This window comes from Phoca vitulina, unplaced genomic scaffold (genome assembly GCF_004348235.1).
Source record: "Phoca vitulina isolate PV1807 unplaced genomic scaffold, GSC_HSeal_1.0 scaffold24, whole genome shotgun sequence".
Classification (NCBI taxonomy): domain Eukaryota; kingdom Metazoa; phylum Chordata; class Mammalia; order Carnivora; family Phocidae; genus Phoca; species Phoca vitulina.
The window spans coordinates 18,275,933-18,303,910 of record NW_022589727.1 but is presented as its reverse complement, the minus strand read 5'-3'; the positions used below and the strand labels follow the sequence as shown (position 1 = coordinate 18,303,910).

The following is a 27,978-nucleotide window of genomic DNA, read 5'->3' as shown; positions in this document are numbered from 1 at the left end:
GCTACGAGAAGAGCAGATCCTAATATCAGTGAAGTTGGTGGTGGCAGAAAGGGAAGGGAGAGCCCGTGCTTCTCTGACATTCCCTCCTTCTACCTCAAACGTAGGCAATAGTCTCCACACAGATGATCTTGGACAAAGAATCCCGCATCAGGGGCAAAGCTCTGTCCCTGCACACTAATAGAATAGCCAGAGAAACCATGGGGAATTAAGAGATGAAAACTGCTATCTGAGATATTGATATCTTATAAAAAGTCTTCTGAAAATGAAGTCTTTGGCAAAAGCTTGGTTTTGGCCAGAGTGGAAAACAGTAAGCCTTTCCTTCTGGCACAATCCTTTTGATTGGCTATGTTAGCAAATCTTAGGCAAGTTCTTTAACTCCAAGCCTGCCTCAGTTGCCTCTTCCTTGTAATAGGGACAATGTTTATCCAGATAGGTCCTTTCCAAATCTGGGATCTTATGAGGATAATGTGACAGTTTATGCTATTGATCCAGTCCCTATTTTTCTTGCATCTTCTTGGTAGCAAGCTTTGTTGCTTTACAAAAATTTTAGAATTTTTCATAGACATTAGAAATGAGGACAAGGAAAATCCCATTGGTGCCAATAATGGGTACAAAGTTGGATTAATGGGAAGAAGGTCATTATGTTACTCCACAGGCATGGAAGATGCTTGATGACATTTAGTGCAGTTGTACAGCGACTCATATATATGCTTCCATGTTATGATCCCGTTTTCTCTAGAGACATTTTATTGAACACCTGCTATCAACCTTTACTGCTCTAAGATCTATGGGACCATAAACCAATGAGGAGCTATGGTCCCAACCTAAGGAAACTCAGTAAGAGAACAATAACCACTGTTAAATTAAAGCCCACTGAGGTAGTGAGACCCCCGTGGTAGACCACGGAGCCCCCTGGGCCACCATCTGCTACTTTTCCTCTCCATGTGTTTCTCTTCTTCTCCATTATAGACAAATTAAGGGCCCTGACAAGAGAAAAAGCCTTATGGCCGGTGTATGAGTCTCTTCACAGTTGTGGCAGACATCCCCCCTCCTTCCCTCCACACACAGCCAGTGGTGCCAACCTTCTTCTGAAGCTGTCAAACCATCAGCGTCTCAGAAACCTGGAGCTCTGCTCTTTCCTGAAGATCTGTTTAGCTGGATTTACGCTGTGGGCTTCATTTGGCACACTCCGTGGAACACGTTCTTCCGCTCATCTCTTAGGACAGGCAGTCAGCCAGTCTCAGCCTGTGATTCACCAGGATCACAAAACATCGTTTTTTATACCATGCCAGGCGAGCGTTGCTTTGGTGTGGGAATAATAAAACCGAAATGCCCGACCCACAATTCAGAGTTCTGATGTGTGGTGATGAAAGCAACCGGTATTTCAAAGGACCAGATTATCAGCTGATAGTTTATTATCTTTGTTTATTTTTGAATTTATACACAATCCAGAAGGGAGGGTAAAATTTCCCCGAGTTGTGAATACAAAAACGTCCACCTTGAGACCCTTATCTCCGATGCTTGGAGCCCACCTGGGACAAGTTGCTTTGTGTGTTTTGGTGAGTCAGGGGGCAGAACAAAGCAGCTGCTGGGGAGAGTTTAACTTAGTGAGCTTCACCTGGTTATTAGTAACCGAGCTGGCATGCTTGACTGTTTTATTACTCAAGAAAGGCCACCATCATCTGAATAATTGTCCTCTTGGTCTTCATTTCCTAGGACTACCTGGTGCTGCTTCCCAGAGACTACTACGAGGCCCCCTCCCTGCAGCTGCCAGTCACCCAGCCGTGTGCCGACTCAGGACCTCCCCAAGAGAAGTTAGTATGGGCAGTGGGGCGTCATTGGGGTCCTCTGAATTAGGAACCTTTGGTGCAAGGATTTGAGAGAGGCCTCAGCATCACAACTGCAGCAAGATGCGTTGGATAATTATTTAATTGTGGTCTTTCTCTGAGGCCGTCAACTGTCTTATATACAAGAATCACAGAGCACTTTGCACCCTGTGGTTGGCATTTAGAGTGACGTCCACCCTCTAGTATGTGGAAATACTGATGCTTGACCAAGTAATACCCTCAAGGTTGTGCATCTGCTGAGGGAAAGGGCTTAACATAGAATCTGGGTTTATGGACCTTTCCTTTTCTTATTGTTCATGCAGATGACAGTTTACTACCCGATTCCTCCAGTAGGCACATGGTAGGAGTTTGCTGAAGGAGTGAGGAGTGAATGGAATGGAAAGAGTCCTTTGGGGATTGCACTTTGATGTTGTGTTTTGTTCTCAGTTGTAACTGTTGTATTTTGTTGTTGTTGTTGAAGTTGCTTGCTTTACCAGCATTTGCCAGTGACCCGATTCCCCTGTGCCCTGGCTTGTGAGGCCAGACACTTCCTGCTTGACGGGGAGCCAAGACCCTTGGCAGTGAGGCAGCCCACCCCCGCACACCCAGTCCTGGCGGACCTCAGTGGGAGAGAGGTGGGGCAGCCTTTTATTTATTGTCAAAGCTATTACTACCTCTCTGTCTGTGTCTGCTGAAAACCCTTGGCCGCAGTTGCTTCTCAAATTCAGGGGAACCTGGAAGAATTTCTCAGAGGTGTTAATTATAGGTGTACTGAGTTCTCTGATCCAGGTTGCGGCTGGGCGCTACGCCACACGGAGCATAGTAAGGTTCGTCTTTGAGCACTTTCTAGACAGGGCAGGGAATGTGGGCAATCACAGAAGCCTCTCCTTTTTATTCCCTAGACTTATAAGGGTGTGTCTTGCTCTACCTGATTTGGGGCAAGATCTTTCTAAATGGCCTCCAGAAACTACACAGCTTACCCTAAAAGGATGCAATGCTCACCGACTGTTCAGCCCCTCAGGCTGAGCAGTTTGTAAGGGCTGATTTCTTGGAGCTCAGAATCTGGAACTGCTGCATCCGAATGCACCTCCCTCGTAGCTTAGAGGACAGGTTACTACAGGTTTGGGCATTGCTTTTCTTCCCTGAGTTTTGTAAGCCTCAAAACAATCTAAGACTCTACTGATTTAAGATTTGGGTTAGAAATCCTGTATATCAACACTAAGAACACACAGTGCAACACCTCAAAAAGAAAAAAGACACTGAAAAAAAAAACTTCCTTTACTATATTTCCATTCCTGACTTTTTACAGCATTCTCTGTTTGTACCTTCGAGTCCAATGTTCATGCTTAAATGTGTAGACTGATAACATATATGGTATTAATTCTCACTGAATATTTAGATGTGTACCTTTTTGTAAACTATATTACTAACATTTCCAGGGTAGCTGTTATAGGATTTTAAGGATATTTCTTTAGTCCTCATTTCATTTTTTTATTTGAGTTTTTGTTTTGCAAAAAATATATATATGTATACTTGTTGTAACAAGTGAAGCAATACAGATATGCATAAAGAAAAACAAATGATCTCATTTCCACTCCATTCTAACAGTCTTCTGTGTCCCTCCCAACCCATGCTGTGTACATACACACATATGCATATACATACATAAATATGCACACACACATACAGCCCTGGGCTGTCCAGTTTTATTTAACAGTCTGTTTTACCATTTTATCTAAATGCTTACAGACTTGTGCTGTCTAGTACAGCAGTGACTAGCCCATGTGCCTATATATAAATTTAAATTAATTAAAGCTAAGTAGAGCTAAACATCCAGTTCCTCAATTGCACTAGCCACATTTCAAGGGCTCAATACTCACATATGTCTAGTGGCTACCTTATTGGAAAACACAGATTATAGGATTTTTTTTTTTTTTTGCTATCACAGAAAGTTCTATTGGACAGTGCTATAATAGATCATTGTGCTAAAATTCAAAGACTAATGCTTTAGAAGAGGTCTTAGAAATCATTTGATTTCCCTTCCTGTTTAGGAATCCTTTCTAAATTATCCTTATTAAACATTCATTTAGCCTCTATTGAATACTTGTGATTTCAGACATATTTGGACTTATTTTTATCATCTTATTTATTTTATTAGCTTTTTAAAATTCAATTTAATTAACATATACTATATTATTAGTTTCAGAGGTAGAATTTAGTGATTCATCAGTTGCATGCAACACCCAGTGCTCATCCCATCAAGTGCCCTCCTTAACGCCCATCATCCAATGATTACTAGCTTTTAATTTACCTTCTTAAAACTAATTTTCCTACTTCTGTTTTTTGTTGTTGTTGTTGTGTTTTTGTTTTTTTTGAAGTAAGCTCTAGGCCCAACATGGGGCTTGAACTCATGAACCTGAGATCAAGGGTAGCATGCTCTACCAACTGAGCCAGCCAGGTGCCCTTACTTCTGTTTGATTGAGACAGTTTTCTCTATCTTTTCCTTCTTTGATAGGTATAGATTGTTTTCTGATATTTTAGTGGTTACCCTTAATATTTTAACATATGCTCTTAAGTATATATTTTCCAGAAAAGTCTAAAGTTATTCAGTAATTCTGATCTCTTCTTTTACACAAAGCAGACTTTAGAATTCTTATTTACCAATTGTAAACCAATCTCCAACTTGTTGTTGTCTAGAAATTTTATTTTTACCCTTTCCCCAGACTTTCAGATAGATTGTAAGTTTCATCTTAATTCAAATACACCACATACCATCCCTCCCTCTCTTCTCCTTTCCTTTCTTCTTTTTTCTCTTCTCCATTTCTTCGTGGAGATATCTCTCCTGGAATCTTTCATCTCTCTTCTTTACCGTGGAATATAGTCTCTGGGCTTGAGGTACAGCCATTTCCTGAAATTTTTCATCACCACACCCACCGTCTTAAATATTCTCTTTTTAACCTTCGTTGTATTGAATCTTCTTTTTTCTGACTATTGGAACTTCCCTTTTTTTTTTTTTTTTTTCCTTCCTCATTTTGGTAGATTATATCCTCCAGAGGCTTCCTGTGAAAGGTCACATAGGAGCTACTTTTTGTTGTTGTTAAGAACTTGTATATCTGAAACTATCTTTATTCTACTCTCAATCTTGATTTTTTACTTGGTTAGATATAGGATTTTAGATTAGAAGTCATTTCTCCCCAGAATTTGATAATGTTTCCTCATTGACTTCTAGCTTCAAGTCCTGTTCTTGAGAAGTTACATTGTGGTTCCCAGTGCTTTGACTGCAATCTGGTTTTCCTTTCTCAAAGCTTTTGAGGTCATTTCTTTATTTCTTGTGTTCTGAAATTTCACAAGGATGTGCCTTGATATAGATAATGTTTTGGCCAGTGTGCTGGGCTCTCAGTCTTTTAGCCTGGAAACTTCTATCCATCATTCTGGGAAACTTTCTTGAGTTATTTCTTTGATAATTTATTTCTTTATCTTTAATCAATATTTACAATCTCTTGATCTTGTTTTATGCTTTGGGAGATTTCTTCAATCTTTTCTTCCAACCCTCACCCCAGCTCTGCTCATACAGACACTTAGGTTTCAGCTTTCTCTGGTCTAATTAGTTGACATTCATCTGCTTTCCAGCTTCCAAAATTTTGTTGATTTCTCTGGTCTGTTGGGTTTTTATCCCTCTTCCCTATTCTCTTCTTCTTTGTGGGTTTATGATTTTAAAAACACTGACTCTAATTTTTGCAGAGTTCTGAGAGGGAAGATCAGTAAATATAAGTGTTTAATCCATTATGTTTAACCAGAAATCCTAAGATGGACTTTTATTTGTGACATTCTAAAGTTTCATTATGATATGCTTAGGTGTAGATTTATTTCTATTTATCTATTTAATCCTCAGGTACACTTTCAGAATGAAGATTCATATCTTTCACCCTGGGAAATTCTCATTATGTTATCACTTCAAATATAATTTTGCTGCCATTCCTTACATTCTTCTTTTCTGGAAATCAGACTGGATGAATGTTGGAGCCTCACAATCAATCTCCAAACTGCTCTTTCATATTTTTATATCTCTTTGGATCTTTGTGCTACTTTGTGGGTGAATTCCTCAAGACTTCCTTAGAATGCATGAATATTTCGCTATCTCCAGTCTAGATTTTATCTAGCCTATTGATTCAGTTTAATTTATACTGTTAATCTCAAAGATTTCTAATTGGCTCTTCCTCATATTTACTTTTCCTTGTTTGTTTGTTTTTTTTGTCAATTTAGTTTCATAACTATTTACTTTTTAAAGACATTCCTCTTTCATTTATATTTTTGAGTGTCTTAATGTCCTTGGAGACAGGTATGTTTCAGAATTCAGAATTTTTAAGATTCTGTGCACACACACACACACACACACACACCATCTCCACGGGGGTCCTGGCCAACACCCTATAACCAAACATGTTAATATTTCCCCAATGAAAAGCATGAGTAGGCACTCCAAGAGAAATACATGAAGACTGTGTACATGGACTTAATTCAAGTCAGATTTTGCCACCAAGTGATAATTGGTTAGGTGAGATTAGGTTTTGCCACCAAACAAGATCCAAAATAATTTCCTTTTCCAAGTTTGAAGATTTCAGGTTAGGGACCAGTATATTCATTTTAAAGTCTTTATCAGACTGTCCCATAAAATTCATTTCATCTGAAGTAAACTCATCTTCTGATTGCTGATATTGTTGCCTGTTTCTAACATTAGATTTCTTTATGTGTTTTGGAGGCTTATCTTGTTTGCAGGCTTATTGGCTTATTTTGAATGGAAGGTTTTTATCCTCTCCCTTTTTCTTTATACCCATCTCAGCCTCGTAGTTTTGCAACGTCTTACCAGTCCTCTGGACCATAAGCTCAGAGGCAAGCATTAAAATGTGCCACTTCTATTGTTGTGATATTAGTATTAGCACAGATTCAGATGCTGAGTCAGTGGGTGGCTTAAATCAGTTCTTGGTCATGAGGCTACATTTTTGATATTTGATTCCCAAATTCTACAGCTTCTTATAATGCTGAAATCTAAGTGGCAGATTGTCAGCAACTTTTTCAGCTTTTCATGATTTGAGGGAACACTTATCTTTGTCTTAAAAAAATGAGCCTGGATCTGACCACTGTCTCATATGAGGCATCTCTAGTTTTCTTTACTCTGCATGAGCTGAACTGCTGACCAAAACAGCGTGCTTCCAGACTTGGAGGACAACAGGCCCCTGACTTCAGCCGCCATACATTTTGAATTTTTTTTTTTACTTATATTCCATCACTTTTAATCTCAAACATATCTTTTTGTTTTCCTTTTAAAACATTTTATCCATAGTTGCTATCTCTTGGAGCAGAAGGGGCGCAAAAAAAGTGAATTCACTGTGCCATCTGAGCTGGAAGTCACTGTCACCTTTTAAAGATGCTAAATTCTGTCCTCTTTTTTAACAAAACCCTCCTTTCCCTTCCCACAGTCCCTCAGCCATAACGCTTCCCTCCTTCACAACCAAACTTCTCCAAAGAATTAGATAATTCTATACCGTTTCTAATTCTTTCACTTCCATTCACACCTCAACCCACACCAGTCTGGCTGGCTTGCTTCCTCTCACCCTCCCACCTTCCCTCCCTCCCTCCCTCCCTCCTTCCCTCCCTCCCTCCCTTCCTTCCTTCCTTCCTTCCTTCCTTCCTTCCTTCCATCTTTTCTTTCTTTCCCAGGGTTTCCAATGATGTTCTTGTCACTAAATCCAGTGGATATTTTTCATTCCTCACCTATTCATCTATTTAACTTCTCAGCAGCTTTCAATACTTGTTGAATACCCCTTACATCTTAAAATACTCTCTTACTTTGTTTTCCATAATTTAAGAGTGGTCTGGATCTCTTCCTACCTCTCTGTCTTCTTCCTCAGAATATCATTTACAGGCTTAACCTCTGTCTAGCCATTGAATATTGGAATTTGTTCAGGCTCAGTCTTAGCCTTTGTCTTTTTACCTTATATTCTCTGCCTAAGCAGCCTCCTCTGTGCCTGTTGTGTTAGATACCAACTCTACATAGATAACTGCCAGATTGGTACGTCTAGTCATACTTGTCCTTTCAGATGCAGAACAGCATAGCCAGCTTCCTTCCTGACATTACCTCTTAGGTGTCTCAGAGGGATCTCAAATTACATTTCAGTGTCCCTACCTAAGTAAATGGTACCACCATCCATCAGATTGTATAAATCAGAATCCTTAGGGTCATCCATGACTTCTTCTGTTCCCTCCCTCACCAAAGACAACCCATCTCTGAATCTACATCCCAAACTTTTCTTAAATGTCTCTACTTCTCTCCATGTATCTTTCTTGCCCAATATATGATCACCTTAATAAGGATCTCTGTAGTAACCTCTTAATTAGCTCATTCACACTGGCTCTTGCCCATTGCATATCACAATCTTGACTCCATACGATTGTCAGCATACTCATGTTGATAGAAATATCTAATCATCACTGACCCTCTCACCCCATCCTAATCCATACATAATTGGAAAATTTCAATAACATCTTACTGCTGTTAGAATAGAGATAAAAGATTTTAGTGGTCTCTAAGGCTACCCCTCTTACCTCCCAGTTTTATCATAGCTCTTCTTGCTCTCTGTTCCTCACCACTGTGGCCTGCCTTCAGTCTCTGGGACTTACATATCTGCTACCCTACAGCACTGTATGTCATAGGGTAACCTCCTACTGCAGGATATTCCCTCTGCCTGAATGCTCTTCCCTCCCCTTGGGGCCTGGCTATCTGTTCCTTGTCCTCAAGGACTCAACTAAGTTGTTGCTTCTTCAGGAAGTCTCCCCCCTTCCCTAGTCTTCCTGAACAGCTCAGGCAGCCTCCTGAGCACCTAGTCAGAACATTTGTCATACATATAATTTTACAGTGTGTTGGTCTAATTATCTAAGTATTTGATTAAAGTCTGTCTGAGGATAGAGACCAGGTCTGTATTGTTTCCCATTGTATGCCCATCAGGTGAGCTGGCATAGGGTAGGTGTTTAATAAGTATAGGTTGACCAAATCATTTTGAAGACTCATTTTGACATCAGATATGTTCACCATCCCTCTTAGCTTTGTGTAAGCATCAGATTTGATATGCCCACATTTTATGTCTTTATCTGAAACACTCACAACTAGGTGAGGGCTGTTCTATGCCATAAAACCAGAAGGATCCTTCCAGTTTGACACTGGTTCTGATGAAGTTTCCTTTTACTAAGATAAATCACTGATAACAAACAGCAAATAATAAAATTTCTACTTGCCATGATTTGTCTTTTATCTGAGTTTCCCAAAACCTACTTTTACCAACAGATGTATTCAAAAGCCTTCCTACAAGTCTTCCAAAAAATCAATCTATAGGACTCAGAGTGGAAAGAACAATAGAAATTTATAATAGAGTGCTGTGATAAAACTGGCAGCCAATAATAACTTCTGGGAGAAAAGTGAATACATCATTGGCCTGTGTGGGCTTTATGGTGGGTGAAGACAGACAAACCCTTGTTTGGAGATGCCCAGGGGAGAAATGCTGGTAATAACCTGCACACATGGACCAATATTTCACTCTGTAACAGAGTGGAAAAGTGGTGTGGATAATCCATTTTTTTTTTTTATCCCTGAGGGAAGTCTTTCTATTATTTAAGTGATAGAAAAATCACTGTGGAAAATATTAGTTGTGTGGCTCAGGGCTGTGCAGAGAGAACAGTAAATGTGAATTTCCTGAAGGCAAGGGGCAGGAGGATTTTAATTAAGTGTGGTAAAACTTGGCTGAGCCTGAGCTTACAGACTGAAGGGGGTTAAACTGCTACAGAATGTAGTTCTAATATTGGCTCAGACATTCAATATGCAAATATACTTTGACTCAGCAATTCTACTTCTAGGAATCTTACAGAAATACTAGCCTAAGGATATGCATATATATATGCATATATATGATGATGTATATATATCATCATATAGCTTTATATGTTATAGGGAAAATTAGGGACAACCTAAGTGTCCATCAGTTGGGGATTAGTTAAATCATTTTATGCTCATACCAAATGGAATGGTAGGAAGCCATTAGGAAAATGAAGTTTATCTGCTTGTGCTGCTGTGAACAGCGAAAATATTGTTGAGTAAAAAAAAGCAAGTCATGGCAAAAGGCAATAATCACAATTATAATCATCATAGTATGTAGTGTTTATGTAGTGTTTGTGACATGCCAAATACATTTCTAAGAGTTCTTCATATATTAATTCATTTAATGCTCATAATAACTTTAAGAGGTGGGTACTGTTGTTACCTTCATTCATACACTGGAGGACACGGAGGCGTGTAGACATTAAGTAACTTGCTCAAAGTCACACGGCTGGAGGCAGTTTGATTCCAGACTCCAAGCTCCTAACCATGTGTGGGCATTTTTTTTTTTTTTTTTTTTTTTTTTGGTAAAAGGCCAGATAGTAAATATTTTTGGCTTTGAGAGTCGTATGGCCTCTGTCGGAGCTACTCAGCTCTGCCGTGATGGCACGAAAGCATCCATGATTGCTTATTATGAGCAGTTTTCTTTTCTTTTTTTCTTTTTTTTAAAGATTTTATTTATTCATCAGAGAGAGAGAGAGACAGAGAGAGCACAAGCAGGGAGAGAGGCAGAGGGAGAGGGAGAAGCAGACTCCCCGCCCAGCTGGGACCCTGACATGGGGCTTGATCCCAGGACCCTGGGATCATGACCTGAGCTGAAGGCAGACGCTTAACCATCTGAGCCACCCAGGCGCCCCTATGAGCAGTTTTCTTTAAAAAAAAAGAAAAGTACACGCGTGTGTATTTTCAGACATGGACAATGGTTTGGAAGTATGGAAACCAAACTATTATTAGTTACTGTCCCAGGAGTGGGGTGCATGTATCACTTCTCATTATCTGCATCCACAAAATTTTAAGTTCATTTTTTAAATTGAAGAACAGCAGAAGAGCCTCAAGGCATACTTCTATTCCTCTTATCACCCACTGGAGATTCTTTTTTACCTCAAGTTTTAGAGTGTCTTTTGCCTTGAGAAACAAGAAAAATATATGGGTGAAAGGAGTAGAAGCCCCTATAATTAGGGTTGCTGGATTTAGAAAATAAAACTACGAATGCTCCATTTAAATTTGAATTGCAGATAAATAATAGTTATGTGTTGCTTATCTGCATTTCAAATTTAATGGCACATCCTGTATTTTATCTGGCATTCCTACCTAGAGGACCACGTTCCTTACTATGATAACATATAAAACTATTTCCTGGTGTCTGCTTAGCCCTGGTTTCACTGTCGCCTATGTAAATGCATCCAGTACATTTCACGTCCATGTGCTCGGGTTCTCTCACAGGTGGACCTGCACCTGCGGCTGCAGGTCCCACAGGTCGGTAACTACGTGGTCGTGGTCGAGTATGCCACAGAGGTAGACCAGCTGTCTGTGGTTGATGTGCACATGGAGAGCTCTGGGTCTGTTCTGGTCAGCCAGGTGAACATCTACAGCTGCAAGTACAGGTAATCAGTCCTGTCATGGGGGATTCCTTTGTACTGGAACAATCCGGAGGTCAGCCTTGGGAACTTTGGTTTTTATCTGGATTGGGAAGTTGTGTTCTTTTTGAGGCCGATCTTGAAAACAAGCAGGAGACTATGCTCTCGGGTGTCACCCCCAGTGTAGTATTGGAAGGCTTCTCTGTGGACATCTTGAAAATGTTGCATTTTCTTGAAAAGCTGGGTGTTCCACTCACCACTTTGGCTCAGATTCCCATGAAGCAACCACAACCCTGAGTCGTTCAGGGAACTCAGTGCTCTCGCCTCAAATGCTGGGTAGAGCACATGGGCGCATGGGAAAGGAGAAAAGACTCCGTCACAACTGCCTTCACAACACGCCCTTAGGAGACTGGGAATACTTAATGTTTGATGATCATCAGGTGAAAAAGAATTAACCCTGATTGCTGTATTTAAAAATTCACCCTGATTCAGTTACTCTCTTCCAAGAACTTTGACAAAGATTTATTAAAAATTGTTTTCTTTGTATACTCTTTCAAGATCTATGCAAATGTCCAGAATATGCTTTAATTTAAGAATCTGTGCAAGGGGTGTTTTCAACATGAAATTAATTGTATAATAAATGGCACTGGGAGTCTGTCCCTTTAGACAGCAGGTGGAGAACTGCAGTGAACGCACCCAGTTCTTGGCCAAGGCCTTAAACAATTTTGTTACCACGACTTGCCTATGACTTTTTGTCAAACTCCAAATGACCTGAAGTAGTTGGACATTTTCCCTGTTTTGCGAATAAAAGAACTTATGGAAAGAGTTACTTTTAGGGGCTTAGAATGGAAACTTTTATGAGACTTAATGAAATGGTTATTGAGTTAACATCATGCTCTCAGCAACCTTAAAAAGGAAACTGTGAGGGCTTCTTTTAAGAATCTTTAAAAAAATCTAATCAGCCCCTTTTTCTGGGGTGATGATTTAAAAAAACAACAACAAAGAATATAATTGCATTTGGACTTTTAATGGGGCAAAAAAGTGCCCCAGAATGTTCTTTCATTACCTAAAAATGTTAGTTTCATCTGTGGATGACATCAGCAACCACTGGAATGTACACTCCCGGGTGGGTGAGTCACCTCACCACCCAAGTCCTGGAGACTGTTGGCCACAGGGCTGGGGCAGGGCTTCTCCAGACCCTGTTCACCCTCTGGTTCAGCCCTCTGACTCTTTCCACCTTCCAGATTATGTCGCTTGATCCCTGCTCCACAGGATACAAGGTGCCGATGGCTAAGGGCCCAGGAGGAAACACTCCTAATGTCCCTGGTGGCTCTCTGACCCATCTCAGAAGAGTCTGAGAACATCTAGACCAAGCAGAGGAGTGGTTTCAAAGCTAAAGAAAGAAAGGGCACCCTTCCAGGATTCCATAAACCATGAGCTTGGTTTCATGACCTCTGTCTGAATGGCTTTTGGGGCAGACAACTGTGCGGTATTCTGTAGATCACTTTGGCTCTGGACACGACAGCACCAAGTTCTTCTTTACCAGGGACATTAGAATTCCAAGACAGGGTTGTATTAGACTAGGACTCCCTTTTATTGTATTTAACTATTTCCAGGAACGCCCCGTGATACTGTTTCACTAGTCTAAAATATTTCTTCCTTCTCTACTTTGGCTGTCACGTGGACAAGTGAAAATGAACAGGCTGTAAGTACTGTAGTCCAAAAATGTGGTGCATTTGGAAAGTATTTGACCCATAAAAGCCTATTTCAAATGACAGGCCCTTTCAACATTGCAGCTTCTCCTGCTGAGGGTTGAACCTTTCTTAGCATTTCTCAAGTGAGTTCTAATGGTGTTATTTAAAAAAATATCCCAACAGAAGAGTAGTGGTGCTAATTAAAATACCACTTTTCAAAACAGTGTTGTGATAAATCTGATCGCCCTTCTGTAAGAGATGTTCACTCATGATTAAATCAATCCAGTTATTATCATTAGTCTATTCTTAGTAAGAATTTTAAAAGGATATGGATAAAACCAAATCTTAGTCAATCACCTAATATATTTAACTCCCAGGATTATGCTTGAACCAAAAGGAATGCATTTTAATTTCACACACACACACACACACACACACACACACGTGCTCAAAAGGGAAAAGAAAACAGCTGTTCTTTGAGTTTCTGACTGTGGCTCTTTATATACTATCTCATTTTAATCCTTACCAAAAAGTCATTGCATAAATTATTTCAAATATTTCCCAGAGATGGTCATTTCTTTCAGTTTGCCTCCGAACTATTTTCCAAATTATATCTACAGACAGAAAAGTTGCTACAGGATATGAAATCAGAAACATTCCTCAAAAAATACTTCCTTAATGGGTTAGGGTGTATTCTTTGGTTTCAAACCGTGGCCTTTTAAATGTTCCTGAACTCCATATTTCTTTCTTTTTTTTTTCTGAACTCTATTTCACCTGATGGGGTGGAAGGAAGGAGCGCAGCTGGTACAACAAGGAAGGAGGGATGGGAGGAGCAGACTGAGCTTCCAGTGGCAAACTCTGGTTTCTCATGACTGGAGTAAGGCCAGCCCCAGTGCTGAGTGGTGTGGTATATCATTGGTCATTTTGAGGCCAATAGGCAACTTTAATCACTGACGGTACCAAGAATATTGATAAATTTCCAAGAAGGTTGTGTCTTGGAGATCAGACATTATTGACCCTGGCGGGGGGGCTTTTTCTCCCAATGATTAGACAAAGTATTGCATAAAGCTGGGTGGAAAAAGTGAACAAGGCCTTTAGCCCTGAGATGTGCCCCAGTCAGAAGGTTCTTTTTCTTGTACTGATTGTGGACTGCATCTCTCTTAAACTCATTGTGCCGGAAAACGTACTGTCAGTGACCTGGTTATAAACAGGAGAAACAGAAGAGCAATCAGCTACCGCACAGGGAGGCACGGAGTCAGGGAGACCAAAGAGGAGTCAGGCTAAGCACACTCTTTCCTCTCACAGTGTCCTCTGCCGGAGTGTCGTGACTGATGGCAGGAGTCGCCTCGCTGTGTTTGAGCTGTTAGCAGATGCAGGCATTCGGCTCAAAGCGCACAGGGCCCAGTTCCTTCTGGTATGCTTCTCTTTTGCCCTTTGAATTTTAGAAGCATTTTGGTGATATCTCTATATTTTAAAACTTACGAAAACTTTGACTGGGTTTGTATTCCATCTATAAAATGAACCTGTGAAGAATTGGCAGTTTAATGATGTGTTTTCTTCCCATCTGGAACTCTTATCTTGTCTCTTCATTTGTTTGAGCCTTTTTTTTATAGCACCCAGTAAAGTTTGCTCATTAAGTTTGAACACATCTCACAGAACTCTATTTCATTATTGTTTATTCATTGTTACTATTATGAGTGAAATCTCTTTTGTCATTATAGTTCCTAGTTTATTTTTATGCTGGTGTATAGAAATGCCATTAGTTACTGTTTATTTTCTTGCCCATTTTACTATTTTATTATGTCTATTAGCTTCTTGGCAGACTCCTTCAGAATTTTCAAGGTTGCAATGACCTAGTATTTCTTTTCCAGACTATTGTTACTCTATCTCAAAAAGCATATTTTTCAGTTAATTAGATATATACCATTAAGAGTTAAAAATACCAAGTTTGGCAGATTAAATGTCTTCATGCCTCCCTTTTAATAGCACAACTTAAATATTGAGAATTGTGATAAACACAGGCAGTGGGACTGGGCTAGGAAAGGGTGGCCAGATTTATAATAAATGTCTCAGAGAACAGAAGATTATCTAAGTATGAAGCAACTTCCTGTCACTGCTAATATTAAGCATGTATCACACTCTGAGAAATGCTAGGCCAGCTTGTTCTAATGTGTTTTAAATATTCGTGCTTGACAGTATTAAAAACTTTGAGCCTTCTCTTAAGAATTATCTGGAATTGAGTTTTTAAAAGTTATTACATAAATTATATAATAGCTTAAGACTTTCTTTTAAAAATTGTGGCTCTCTTTTTAAAGATAACAATCCGAGTGAATCTAACCTCTTCATCTTTGGGAATTATAACAGGGCTGAGTCTTTATCTTTTTTTTTTTTTTTTAATTTTATTTATTACGTTATATTAGTCACCATACAAAGATCATTAGTTTTTGATGTAGTGACCCAGTTTTCATCTTTTAAGCATAAGTTTGCCCTTTTTGAAATACTCTAATATCATTTGGATGTCTAACTAGAATATAAGCTCATGAGGGCAGGGGTGTTTTCCATCCTGGTCTTGTGGGATCCCTTAGTCTTAGTGCCTGGCATGTAGTAGGTGTTCAATAAAAAGTTTTGTTGTTACTGAATGGGTTTGTGATCAAGCTGGTAATATAGTTTTGATGAAAATAAAATGTACTGATAAGTTAATAACTGAGTTTCTGGTGTGACTCAAAAACTAGCTCTGGAGACACTTCCTTCAGTGAAGTCCAAATGTGCCTGAGATTTAGGTCGTCCTCTATTAAGAAAGAGTATTTGTGGCAGGAGCTACAGACAACAGGCTCTGAAAGGCAGGCTCCCTGGCTGCCTACCACGTACCCCCTCTCCCTGCCGAGGGGTTTGAAAAGCCAGCATCAGCCCAGGGTAGGAGAGAAAAACAGGCACCAAGAGTCACTGTTTTTGAACTTCATGATTTTATTTATTCATATTGCTATTCCAAGAACATTCACGCATTGATCCTGTGTGACAGTAAAAAGGATTTGTGGCACATAATGATGCAATAGGGAGTGCCATTCTGCAGTTTTTTCTACTTTAAAATAGCTATTGTAATTTCTTTACTTAACAGCTTTTTTAAGAGTACGTTTGACCAGACCGTCGGCTTTGCCGATAACGTGATGTTACCTTTTTGCGTTGTGTTTGTTCAACAGCATCAGGTTTGTATCATACCCAGTGAAGAATTCGCAGCTGAGTACTTGAGACCTCAAGTCAAATGCATTGCCACTTACTGCGGTTATGTTAATCAAAGGTAATGGCTTTCCTTCCTTTCTCCCTTGTTTGTGCTCTGAGTGGTACTATAATGCTCGTAAGGCTGCGACTTTATGCTTAATGTCAGAAGGGATCGTAGGCCAAGGTACTAAAGGCTGATGATGGGTTAAAATAAAAAATCAGTTAAATCATTTCCCCCAGCAGTCTTTCCAGGATTCCATAATATCAGGAAGCTGACACAGTAGCAACAGGGGGGAATGGTTAAGCTTTGCCCTCAAGGGCAGTTACTGAGTGCTGTTCTGAGCCCTCCCAAAGACTCACTTTGTTCCAATCCTTTAATCTCTGTGTCTGAGGCTCCTCATTTAAAAAACCGTGAAAATAATGACCCATCTCATCACTGTGTTATGAGGATTAGCTAACCAGTGATTATCGGGGTTTCAGGAGGGTTGTTTCGTTGTAGATTCAAAAATAATTTATAGACACAGTCGTGAAATCTTGGGCATATGGTTAGGCCTATAGAAGCCACCAAGACAGTGAAATCTGCCTGTGCCTGAAAGAAGTGATGTGCATTTGTCTTCTTTGTTTTTATATGATTTTATGTTGACATTTATATTTAGAGGTGAATAATAATGTTTCATTGCATTGACCCCATTTAACATGAATTTTAGTTCTAGGAGGGAAAGTTTCTGTCTGGTTACTATTTTTCAAAATTAAGATTTTCTTTCTGTTTTAGCTCATTGTATTGAGCAGGTTTGCTGGAATACACTTGACCAATTGACTACACTGAGTGTCTTTGTATAAAGATCCCTCCACAGTCCTGTGGTTCTCTCGAGACTAGATCCTTTTGATGTCACACAGTCTTTTGCTCACAGTCGCTATCTTCACCAATGGATGGTTCTTCCATTTTCGGTTGTTTTTTAATATTCTTTTTTTTCAGTGCCTCTTGTGTCTCCCTGGTCCCTGAAACTCCTCCAACAGCATTAATTTTGGAGGTCCCGAGTGGTGAGTCTTCCCCTTTCCTGCCCCAGGATCCTTCGCCTTCTGCAGATGTTGTTACTGGAGTCACCTTGAAGGCGCCACAGGTGGGACTCCCCTCAAGGGTGTTGTTTCTGAATTACGGTTCTCAAAGCATGGCCCTCACCAGAAGCATCCTCATCACCTGGGAACTTGTTAGAAATGCATGTTTACAAGCCCACCCCAGAATTACTGAATCAGAAACTCTGGAGGTGGGGCCCAGGAATCTGTGTTTTAATAAACCCTCCAGGGGATTTGGATGCCCCTGAAGTTTGAGGCCCTCTGCTCTCAACTGTGGAGAATCCTGGATGTGAGGCATCTGGCTAATCTTGTCTATGACTACCCCATCCTGATGTTCTCTTTTCTTTCTGTATCTCTACCTACACAGTCATTTGGCAACTTCTCGTGGCCCATTTTGTCATAGGTCATATTTTCATGGGCTACTGCTACGTAACATTGTTGAGATGATCACTTATCTTCCCAAGTTGGAATGTAAGCACTTGCAAAAGCTGCTCTGGCTAACAGAGTTTTTGCATCCCCAACTACCAGCAAAATGCTTTGCAGGCAGGAAATTCTCAATAAACATTTATTGATTAATAATCAATAGCATGAAGGTGAAATATAGTAAGGGACTGTATTTTTTTCACCGTAAACTATGAAATTGCAGGACTTACAATTTGCCCTGATGATATTATATCCTTTTAATCCTAGAGATGGCTCATATCCATTCACATTGCATCAAGTTAGAAAACGAACAGGATCTGAGAGAGAAAATTTAATAAGAGCCTGTATGGGGAAGTCCACCCAGAATCATAGGGGGTGATGAATTGAAATTATGACAAGGGAGTTCTAGTCCTGGTTTTGCTCTTAAATTAGACTATGACGTTTATCAAATTATTTGCTTTCTTCAAGTCGCAGTTCTCAACTGAAAGATGAAGATAATCTTTTATTGCTGCTGTTTTTCTTGTTTTTTTGAGGGTTTGAAAAGACTTACATCTCACAGAGTGAGGTTTTCTGGAGAGAGCAGGGCTCACACTCAAGCTAGAGCAAAAGTGGGAGCATGACTCTGGTTTTCACTGTGGTTGGACAGGGGTGAGGGGAAGGTGGAGGAGCGCAAGGTGAGGACTCCCTTCCCATGTGCTAGAATTAGTGTGGCTTGAACTTCCTGCCTGTGACAAGGGATGTGCACCTGGGCCTTCTTGGCTTGTGCACGTGTGGGGCAAAAGATTAAAGATGAGTGATGGGGCTTGACACCTATCAGTCAAGCATCCGAAATGGAGCCTGAGTCTTTCTTACTCGGTTATTCCAAGCAGTATGTGGACGCTGGGAACATTCTCGCACAGCCTTTTGGCAAACATTATGCATTTCTACTGGGTACGTACCTAACAGTGCAATTGCTCAGTGACATGTTTGACTTTGGTAAAAGCTGCCAGACAGTTTTCCAAAGTAATTGTACCAAATTACATTCCCTCCAACATCATTTATGGCTGACCACACTGTTGGTTCATCCATTCTGAGTTGCAGGTCATTTGGTTTGTTTCCAGGATTTCTGATTACAAAGAGTGCAGCTGTCAACATTCAAGTGAAAGTTTTGTGTGACCATAGGTTTTCATTTCACCTGGTTAAATATCTAGATGGTTTTGGTTTTTAAACTCTAAATGTTCATAGCTCTGCAACTTGAGAAGTTATTTTATCCTCTTTTTCCTACCTAGAACCAAGTGACCCTGCGAGGACTTGTACCACACCTAGGCCGGTATGTCATTGTCATCCATTTTTATCAAGCAGCACACCCAACATTTCCCACACAGGTCTTTGTGGACGGAGGGCGGCTGTGGCCAGGTGAGCATCGGGGAGCAGACGCCATAGCTGCGTACCCAGCTGGGCCTTCCGGGACCATGACAGGAACTCCTCTCGCTCTGCCTCCAGGTGTCTTCCGTGCCTCTTTTTGCCCCCATGTGCTTGGCTGCCGGGACCAAGTCATTGCTGAAGATCAAGTTGAGTTTGACATCTCAGAGCCAGAGGTGGCTGTGACTGTGAAGGTTCCAGAAGGAAAGTCCTTAGTATTGGTATGGTCTACTTCTCCCTCAGCTTGCTCTTCATGTGCTTGCCTTGGCCAGCCATTCTCTGTACCTGTTTGGCTCATGACAGTAATTCCTCCAAGGAATTGAAGTCTTATAGAAAAATGTTTAAATTTTATAGCTACCTTTTGCAAAAAAAAAAAAAAAAGAAGCAGGTGACAATTAAGGTCAAGGGAAGTTGGCATAATGAGTAAGTGTTTAGGAAGAAAAAACTCCCTGGCAGGAAGCTCTGGTGAACCAGGGTCTCACTCTGCATCAGTCCCTCCTCACACCTCACCTGACTGGTCTCTTTCTGAAGCATTTAGTCTTCCTTTGTTCTTGCAACTTTCTTTTTTGAGCTTCCATAGCTGCTTTCTCTCATTTTGTTCCCACTTTCTGGAGTGCTCCTTCAGTGATTTCTCTTTCCTTTTGTCCACATATGGTGGCGTTCCCTTGGGTGTGATGCTGAGGCCCCTTGTTCTGTCATTACTCTTTGGATAACATCATCTGTATCCGTTGATTCTGTTCTCTCTTGTGGGTGGGGGGATGACACCACATCTCTGAATTCATCTCTGATATTTCCTGAGCTCTGGGCCCAGTATGGGACCATCTACTGCATATCTGCCTAGCTGGGGACCTCATGAGTCCCTCAAATGTAAGCCTGTTACCTGCACAACCCCAAGTATCCTCTACCCTGTTCATGATCTTGGTTGATGGAATCAAGGTCACTCAAAGCCTGTAAAGCTTTCCAGAGAGCCAGGTAACATTGTCCAGGCCCTGCTGTGTGAGCCTATAGTTTCTTGCTCATGCTCCCTTCTGTCTGGGAGGAGGCCATCTTCCTAGAGACAGGGGCCTGACTTGATGCATTTTGTATCCCCCGTGCCTAGGATACCACCTGGCACACGGTGCTCGGCAAATGCTTACTGATCGAATAACACGAGAGCAGTGAGCTCTCTGTAAGCTATAAGTTGGTGACTAGTTGACAAAGACATTTGAAATTTCCTATAGCATTTGTTACTGGAATAGTCTGAGTGAAACTGGCACAGAGAGCCGAGCAGCACTGTTAAAGACTAGGGCTGCAGTTATTCATAACGGAATATCTGACATGATATAAGCTTCAGGGCAAGCCATGGTATGAGTTTCCCCCATTGGTTCTGCCATTTTGGTTTGTTCACCTTTAAAAATACAAAATGTGACCTTTGGTGATCCAGGGTCATCCCCGGTATAGATCACATGGGGCCCTGGCCCTCCTAACAGGCCCCTGATGACCCCTTAGATGTCCTGTCGCCACCAAGCACTTGAGGCTGCTGCTTCTCTGAGCAGGTGCTCTGAGGGATCTGCCCCAGCACACTCCATTTCTAACATAGGAATGTGGGTTGAACCTTTAACACTGGCTTAGGGTTGTTCTTGCGATTCTTTTCTCATAAATCCTGTTTCATGTGGTCTTGGGCTTCACAATAAAGAACGCTGGTCGTAGTGAAGAGAAAGTATAATAAATAGCCGTAGGTGTGCCCTGCTGTTGGAAATCCAAAGCCATGCTGACAGGTTTCCTTTAGGTCCGTGTTCTAGTGGTGCCTGCGGAGGATTACGACTACCAAATACTTCACAAAAAATCAGTGGACAAGTCATTTGAGTTTATCACCAATTGTGGAGGAAACAGTTTTTATATTGAGTAAGTATCACTTTGTGGAGCTTCCTCAGCCTCTCCCACGTTCACGCTCAGCACAAGGTCCAGGGTGGGCTTGGCCTTTGGGTCTGTCTTCTTCCTCCTAGGGCCCATGGGAGTGGCAGTGCGTCCTGGGTCCGGGGAGGGAGATGCTTTTCCTCTGCATTCACCATCCTACACCAGACCTTGTGCTGCCCATTTGGGCAAGATTACTGTCCTCAACTTTGATCCCTCCAGATGTTCACCCTCTGAGCTGGGATTCATGGGCTGCTTAGGAGTTTCTTGGCCTCTTTGCTGCATCCTATTATCCAACTCAGATTCCTAAAAGATACCATGTGGGGTGCCCTCCTCCGGGAAGCACATCAGCCTAGATTCTCCCTCTCCTTTGCCATCTGATTGAGTGGGGAGTGTCACAGAGAGGCGGACCTCCCTGTCCCCTCTCCCTGGATCCTTGAATGCCAAGAGCCTAGGATAGCCCTGCGTGTGGGCTCCTGCTCTTCTCTTCTGCAGACCCACCCTGTCCCCTTGCAGATTTCCTGAGGGACCCAGGAGCTCCAGGGGGCCCTGGTGAGCAGAAGTCTCCTGTATAGAAAACATTAAGAGTAAAAGCTCTGAAGTCCAATAGCTAGGGGGTTTGAAAGTCTGCTTGGCCACTCTGTAGCTCTGTGGCCTTGGATGTGTTGTTTAACTTCTAGAAGCCTCTGTTGTCTTACCTATGAGATGAGGCTTAGGCCTAACTGGTTGGATGGTTGTGAGGTTCAGTGAGATGTAGGCAAAACTTCTAATACACAGCATTCAATAAAAGTAGACACTTTGCTGCCTCCCCCTCCCATTGTTACTGTTATTGGTGCATACACATCTAGGTATAATTTTTTTGTAACTGCTTGAGACATAATTCACATACCATAGAATTCATCCTATAGGTGAATTTTCACCCTTTTATTTCAGCCACCAAAAGCTCCCACCCACCAGTCCTGGGATGTGTTCTGGAGTGGATGGGTGGAAGGAAGGCTGGCTGTCACTGACTGTGAATCCAGGAGTGGGGTATTCTCTCATTTCTTCCCAGACTCCACAGCCAGAGTCCCTCCCCCAAAACACCAGTTGGTGGAGCAAATGGGAAGGAGAAGTTTGGGACTTTTACTGTGGGGCATGCCTCCCGGGATAATGCCATGAGCTGTTTTTGTTTTCATAGCCCCCAGACGGCCTCTGGATTCTGCAAGAACTCCGCCAGGTCCCTGGTGGCCCTTTACCACAAGGGCGCACTGCCTTGTGAGTGCCACCCTACTGGGGCCGTTGGCCATCACTGCAACCCAGAGGGCGGGCAGTGCCCGTGCCGGCCCAGTGTCATTGGGCGGCAGTGCACTCGCTGTCGAATGGGCTACTACGGATTCCCACACTGCAAGCGTAAGTGCACGTTCGGCGCATCCAAGGTTGTCTCTGGTCCCAGGTGGGTGCTGCTCATCTAGGGTGGACCTTCTTGAGTTTCACTGTGCTGGAGACTCACCCAGGGGTCTTGTGAAAGAGCAGATTCTGATTTAGGAGGCCTGGGCTGGGGCCTGAGAGTCTGCATTTCTTTTGATCACTCAGATGATGTCCATGCCAGTGGTCTATGGACCACAGTCTGAGTAGGTAGGTTCTAGAAGATAAAAATTTGTGTTTCCCGTGCTATGTGACCCATGTGCTTGGCAGAGCAGGTGAATTTAAAGAGCCTTAAGGATCAAACTATTGGACTCCTCCATCCCTCTTCCTCATGGAAGCCCCTTCAATTTGTTCAGCCTAACCAAAACTCAATTGAAATAGGAGGAGAGCCAGGGTCACAGGAGCATAGTGCTTTCTGAAGGGGAAGCCTGGGGACTTTTATCGAAGAACATGCTGTGGCCTGAGACATAGGGTCAGCACAGGCCATGGGTGGCAGTGAGGGGTGCACGTGTGGTGCAAACAGAGTCTTCACCTGGAGACCAGCCTTTGTCTAATGAGGGTCCTGCTGCTGCATTATGCCCTGACCTGGAGCTCCGTTGCGCTAAGGTGACGTGGAGCCCCTGCAGGGGGCCTGTAAGAAGAGGCCCCTCTGACAGATGAGAGGCGTCTCATTAGAATGGCCTGTAACTACAGCTGGGTGGCTTCCTTTGAGTTCCTGTCTTGGTGCCAGTGGGCGCAGCTGTGCCTCAGTCAGCGTTCACACGCTGTGTCTGCTGTGAGCATTTGGTATAGTTGGTCTGGGCCCCAAGAGAGGTACCTTTCAGATCAGCCACACTCAATAATGGCATAATGAAGAAAAAGCAAGACGTTTCTCCCAGACCCCTTGGAAGCTTCTGGAAATGTTGGCAGTTGGTGAAGTCCTGCTGGAGGCCAGGTGGCGTCTCTCCCTTACACCGTGTCTCTTGATTCCCTGGCCAGCATGCAACTGTGGCCCACGCCTTTGTGAAGAGATGACGGGGAAGTGCCTCTGCCCTCCCCACACGGTCAGGCCCCAGTGTGAGGTGTGTGACACGCATTCCTTCAGCTTCCACCCCCTGGCTGGCTGCGAAGGCTGCAACTGTTCCAGGAGGGGCACCGTTGGGGCCGCCACCCCGGAGTGCGACAGGGACCACGGGCAGTGCAGGTGAGCCCGGGGGGATTGCCCTGTTAGGTCGTCTTATGGGAACGGAAGATGTCCTCTGCACACACCAGTCACCATTCCTTCCTGTGTCTCACGGGTTCAAGGCCAGCACTGGGCTCACCTCAGGGTGGAGCTCCCCACCCTGGATGGGCTGTGTGGTGTGTGGAGTAGCTGGGCCCCTCAGGCTCAGGGTAGCCTGGCAGAGCCAGGGCAGGTGGACGGCCAGGCGCCTGGGGTCATAAACCGCTTTGCCCATGCCCTGCAGCATTGTTCTCGGGGTGGCCCATATGTATGCATAATTAAGTTATCCTTTCTTTGACTGTGTCCCTGTGTGGTGAGCACCTGTCTATCGGTATTTAGGTTTGGGCTCTAAGTCTTCATGGTGTTTTTGTTGAGGACAGTGCGTGACAAAGTCCGCAGGCCTCAGGCCTGCCGCCCTCAGACAGGCAACTCGAAGGGGTGCTGGGGCGTCCACGGTGGGCCTTGGCTGGCGGTGGGCAGGCAAGGGAAGAAGGTACACGCTGGAGAGCCCGACCTGAGAGTGGGGCTGCCATTGGGACTGACTGAGAGGCCCAGGGCACGACTGGTAAGGGACAGTGGCAAAGGTCGGCTCCCACAGATGCTGTGTCGCTAAGAGGTTCAGCTCTGTGGGTTGAGCTCTGCGTGGGGAACTAGAGGCCAATGTCACACGATTGCAGGTGATCAGCCTGATCTCAGCAGGACTGGAGAATGGCCCCCGGGGATGCAGAATGGATCTAGTCTTCTAGGAAAAGAGGCTGGAAGGAGTCGGCAAGGGGCTTATGTTGGGGGGGGGGAAACTGAGCCGGGGCTTTGGCATATGGCAGTGTGCAGGAGCAAGTGTGAGGGTCACCGCCCGCCCTGCACTCCCCCTACCTCTGGGGGGTAGACGTTCTGGGGTCTGTGTGGGTGATCTGGGTGTGACAGCCGGGGTGGGGGGGTGGAGGGCCGTTACTGCGGGTGGCAGGCATCCGCGACTCGAGTTCAAGGGCGGCTGTATTCATTTCCTGTGGCTGCTCTAACAAATTACCACGAACAGGATGACTTAAAGCAATAGAGATTTATTTTCTCATAGTCCTAAAGGCTAAAAGCCTGAAATCAAGGTGTTGACAGTGCCGTGCCCTTCTAAAGTCCCTGGGAGACAATCTGTTCCATGCTTTTCTCTTACCTTCTAGTGCTGCCAGCAATCCTTGGCGTTGCTTTGCTCATAGACGCGTCACTCCAGTCTCTGCTCCGCCATCACATGGATCCTCCTGGTGTGTCTCTGTCCTTACATGGCATTCTCCTCTCTCTGTGTGTCTCTTCTTAGAAGGACACCGGTCATATTGGATTAGGGCCCGCCTTACTCCAGCATGACCTCATCTTAACTTGATTATATCTGCAAACACCCTCTTTCCAAATAAGATTACCTTCTCAGGTACTGGAGATTAGAACTTGAACATATCTTTTTGGGGACAAAATTTAACTCTCTGTAACAGCAACGTTCACTTTTCCTAAGGAAGGACACCTCACCACACCTTTAATTGTTGCCGGGGTCCTCACAGCCCCTTTGTGCCACAGGAAAGGAAGCTGAGTAACAACTTGAGTCATGAAACCTTCCGAGTCTTTAAAACCACAGGTGTGAGTCCGCCCTGAGTCAGCTCAGTTGCTCATCCTTCTCAAACTGTGAGCCTACACTGAAGGCGATTTGCACAGAGGATTTTGAGGTGATATCCAGAATTATTTCATCACCACTAGTTAACATATATCAGGTTCTGTTCCCTCCGATGCTTAAGCTATTCTCCGGATGGAAGTCAGGCTCTTAGAGCTCATTACTGAAGATGCTACATTGGGTCTCGAATGCACCCATGGGTCCATGAAAACGTCTAGCTTATTTTCAGTTAGTAACTGATGGAGAAAGACAATGGCACCTGGGCTGGAAGCACAGACCTGCAGGAATGCTTAGGAGCAGAGATGCACCGTGCCCAGGAGATGCTTGCAGGCTTGTGGCTGCAGAGGGTGGAGGATTGGGAGGCTAAGAGAACCTGGCTGTGCCGATCAAGACGCAATCAACTGTATAGAAGGGAGAGAGAAAGACAAGATGTGTGTGATCCTGTGACTTCATTACTGACCTAGATTTGCCTCCCCAGGGACAATTGCCTCCATTCCCTCTCTTTGAGCCCTTGGTCCAAAACAGTAGCTGGACAAATGCCAGAATCCCGTGGATTTGGTCTATCACACGGCCATGCTGCCTCATAGCAGCTGGGCTGTCTGGTATTCCTCTTGGCATCTCCTCTCCCGACTTCTTCATTTCACAGAGCTGTCTTTTTTTCCTTCTGTTCTTTCATGGATGGGTATCACTTTCCGTCTGGGGGCTATCAGCCCCACTATGCTTTTCATCTTGTTCTTTTCTGTCTCTACCAGGGTCTTCTTCCCTCAAATGGCGAACGTGCACTATTATTTTCCGTCACTCCCTTACCACTGAACCTCTCCCTTTTCATGTTCCCAGAGGTACCAGTCTCCCTTTCTTGAAAATCAGTACCCTCTTAGAGACAGCAAACTGGTAGCCAGTCATGAATATTTGACACCAGAGCTCCAGAGTGTTTGTAAATAAAATGTGTGGCTCTCAATGGAAACAGACACAAGGTTAAGGAGGATGGAATATTTCTCTCCAGGAAGCCAAGAGAGCAACACCAACAAGGTCTTCCATCTCGGGTATGAAAAGGTGGTCACGGGAGAGTTAGAACAACAGTTGAAACAGTCAGCCAAGCCGTTCTGTTGCTGTTGAAACATGTCAGCAGTACCTCTGTCTAAAACACACACAAACATGGGGCGCCTGGGTGGCTCAGTCAGTTAAATGTCCAACCCTTGATTTCGGCCCAGGTCATGGTCTCAGGGTCATGAGACCGAGCCCCGCTTTGGGCTCCGCAGTGGGTGTGGAGCCTGCTTAAGATTCTTTTTCTCGGAACCCTCCTACACTGTTGGTGGGAATGCAAGTTGGGCAGCCACTCTGGAAAACAGTATGGAGGTTCCTCAGTAAGTTGAAAATAGAGCTACCCTACAACCCAGCAATTGCACTACTGGGTATTTACCCCAAAGATACAAATGTAGGGATCCGAAGGGGTACGTGCACCCCGATGTTTATAGCAGCAATGTCCACAATAGCCAAACTGTGGAAAGAGCCAAGGTGTCCATCAACAGATGAATGGATAAAGAAGATGTGGTATATATATATACAATGGAATATTATGCAGCCATCAAAAGGAATGAGATCTTGCCATTTGCAATGACGTGGATGGAACTAGAGGGTATTATGCTGAGCGAAATAAGTCAATCAGAGAAAGACAAATATCATATGATCTCACTGATACGAGGAATTCTTAATCTCAGGAAATAAACTGAGGGTTGCTGGAGTGGTGGGAGGTGGGAGGGATGGGGTGGCTGGGTGATAGACATTGGGGAGGGTATGTGCTATGGTGAGCGCTGTGAATTATGTAAGACTGATGAATCACAGACCTGTACCTCTGAAACAAATAATACATTACATGTTAAAAAAAAAAAAAAGATAGTAGGAAGGGAAAGATGAAGGGGGGAAATCGGAGGGGGAGATGAACCATGAGAGACTATGGACTCTGAGAAACAAACTGAGGGTTCTAGAGGGGAGGGGGGTGGGGGGATGGGTTAGCCTGGTGATGGGTATTAAAGAGAGCACGTACTGCATGGACCACTGGGTGTTATACGCAAACAATGAGTCATGGAACACTACATCAAAAACTAATGATGTAATGTATGGTGACTAACATAACATTAAAAAAAAAAGATTCTCTTTCTCCCTCTCCCCCTGCCCCTCCCACCTAATATATATATATATATAATAAAAAATAAATTAAAAAACACACAAACATCCTGAGAGCTCCCCTAGTATATCTAGCAGACCAAGGAAACCGTGGAATTAGAACTGGCTTCAGAAAAGGAAATCCAGGGTGTTACTAAAAAGGCAAACAGATTGAATTAGGAATAATTGTTTTCATTTTAATATATTTGAAGAACAAATCAGAGGAAATAATTCAGTGTCTTTATGTGGAATTGGTTTGTGTGAATCCTTCAGCATAAAGAATAGTCTGATGAAAATGCAGGATGAACAGAAGGGGAGGCCTTACCATTAAAATCCTCTGCTCATTCAAGAGGTATCATAGCAGGAATCTGGGTATAGAAAGGCTGAAAGAGGGGCACCGGGGTGGCTCAGTCGTTTAAGTGTCCACCTTTGGCTCAGGTCATGATCTCAGGTTCTGGGATCGAGCCCCACATCAGCATGGGGCTCCCTGCTCAGAGGGGAGTCTGCTTCTCCCTCTCTTTCTGCCCCCCCCCA

At 43.2% G+C, this 27,978-nt stretch overlaps 1 protein-coding gene across 1 annotated transcript in view; it reads left to right on the top strand.

The window, feature by feature from the left end:
- The window catches only part of LAMA3 (laminin subunit alpha 3), a 254,797-nt gene that overhangs the window by 129,193 nt on the left and 97,626 nt on the right, over nucleotides 1–27,978 (top strand). Inside the window, exons 22-32 of the mRNA XM_032421296.1 lie at nucleotides 1,717–1,814; nucleotides 2,308–2,461; nucleotides 11,194–11,354; nucleotides 14,327–14,435; nucleotides 16,219–16,316; nucleotides 17,214–17,358; nucleotides 19,003–19,129; nucleotides 19,217–19,356; nucleotides 20,904–21,019; nucleotides 22,206–22,417; nucleotides 23,411–23,615. Coding sequence (XP_032277187.1) covers nucleotides 1,717–1,814; nucleotides 2,308–2,461; nucleotides 11,194–11,354; nucleotides 14,327–14,435; nucleotides 16,219–16,316; nucleotides 17,214–17,358; nucleotides 19,003–19,129; nucleotides 19,217–19,356; nucleotides 20,904–21,019; nucleotides 22,206–22,417; nucleotides 23,411–23,615 — 1,565 coding nt within the window. The remainder of the gene's footprint in view (nucleotides 1–1,716; nucleotides 1,815–2,307; nucleotides 2,462–11,193; nucleotides 11,355–14,326; nucleotides 14,436–16,218; nucleotides 16,317–17,213; nucleotides 17,359–19,002; nucleotides 19,130–19,216; nucleotides 19,357–20,903; nucleotides 21,020–22,205; nucleotides 22,418–23,410; nucleotides 23,616–27,978) is intronic.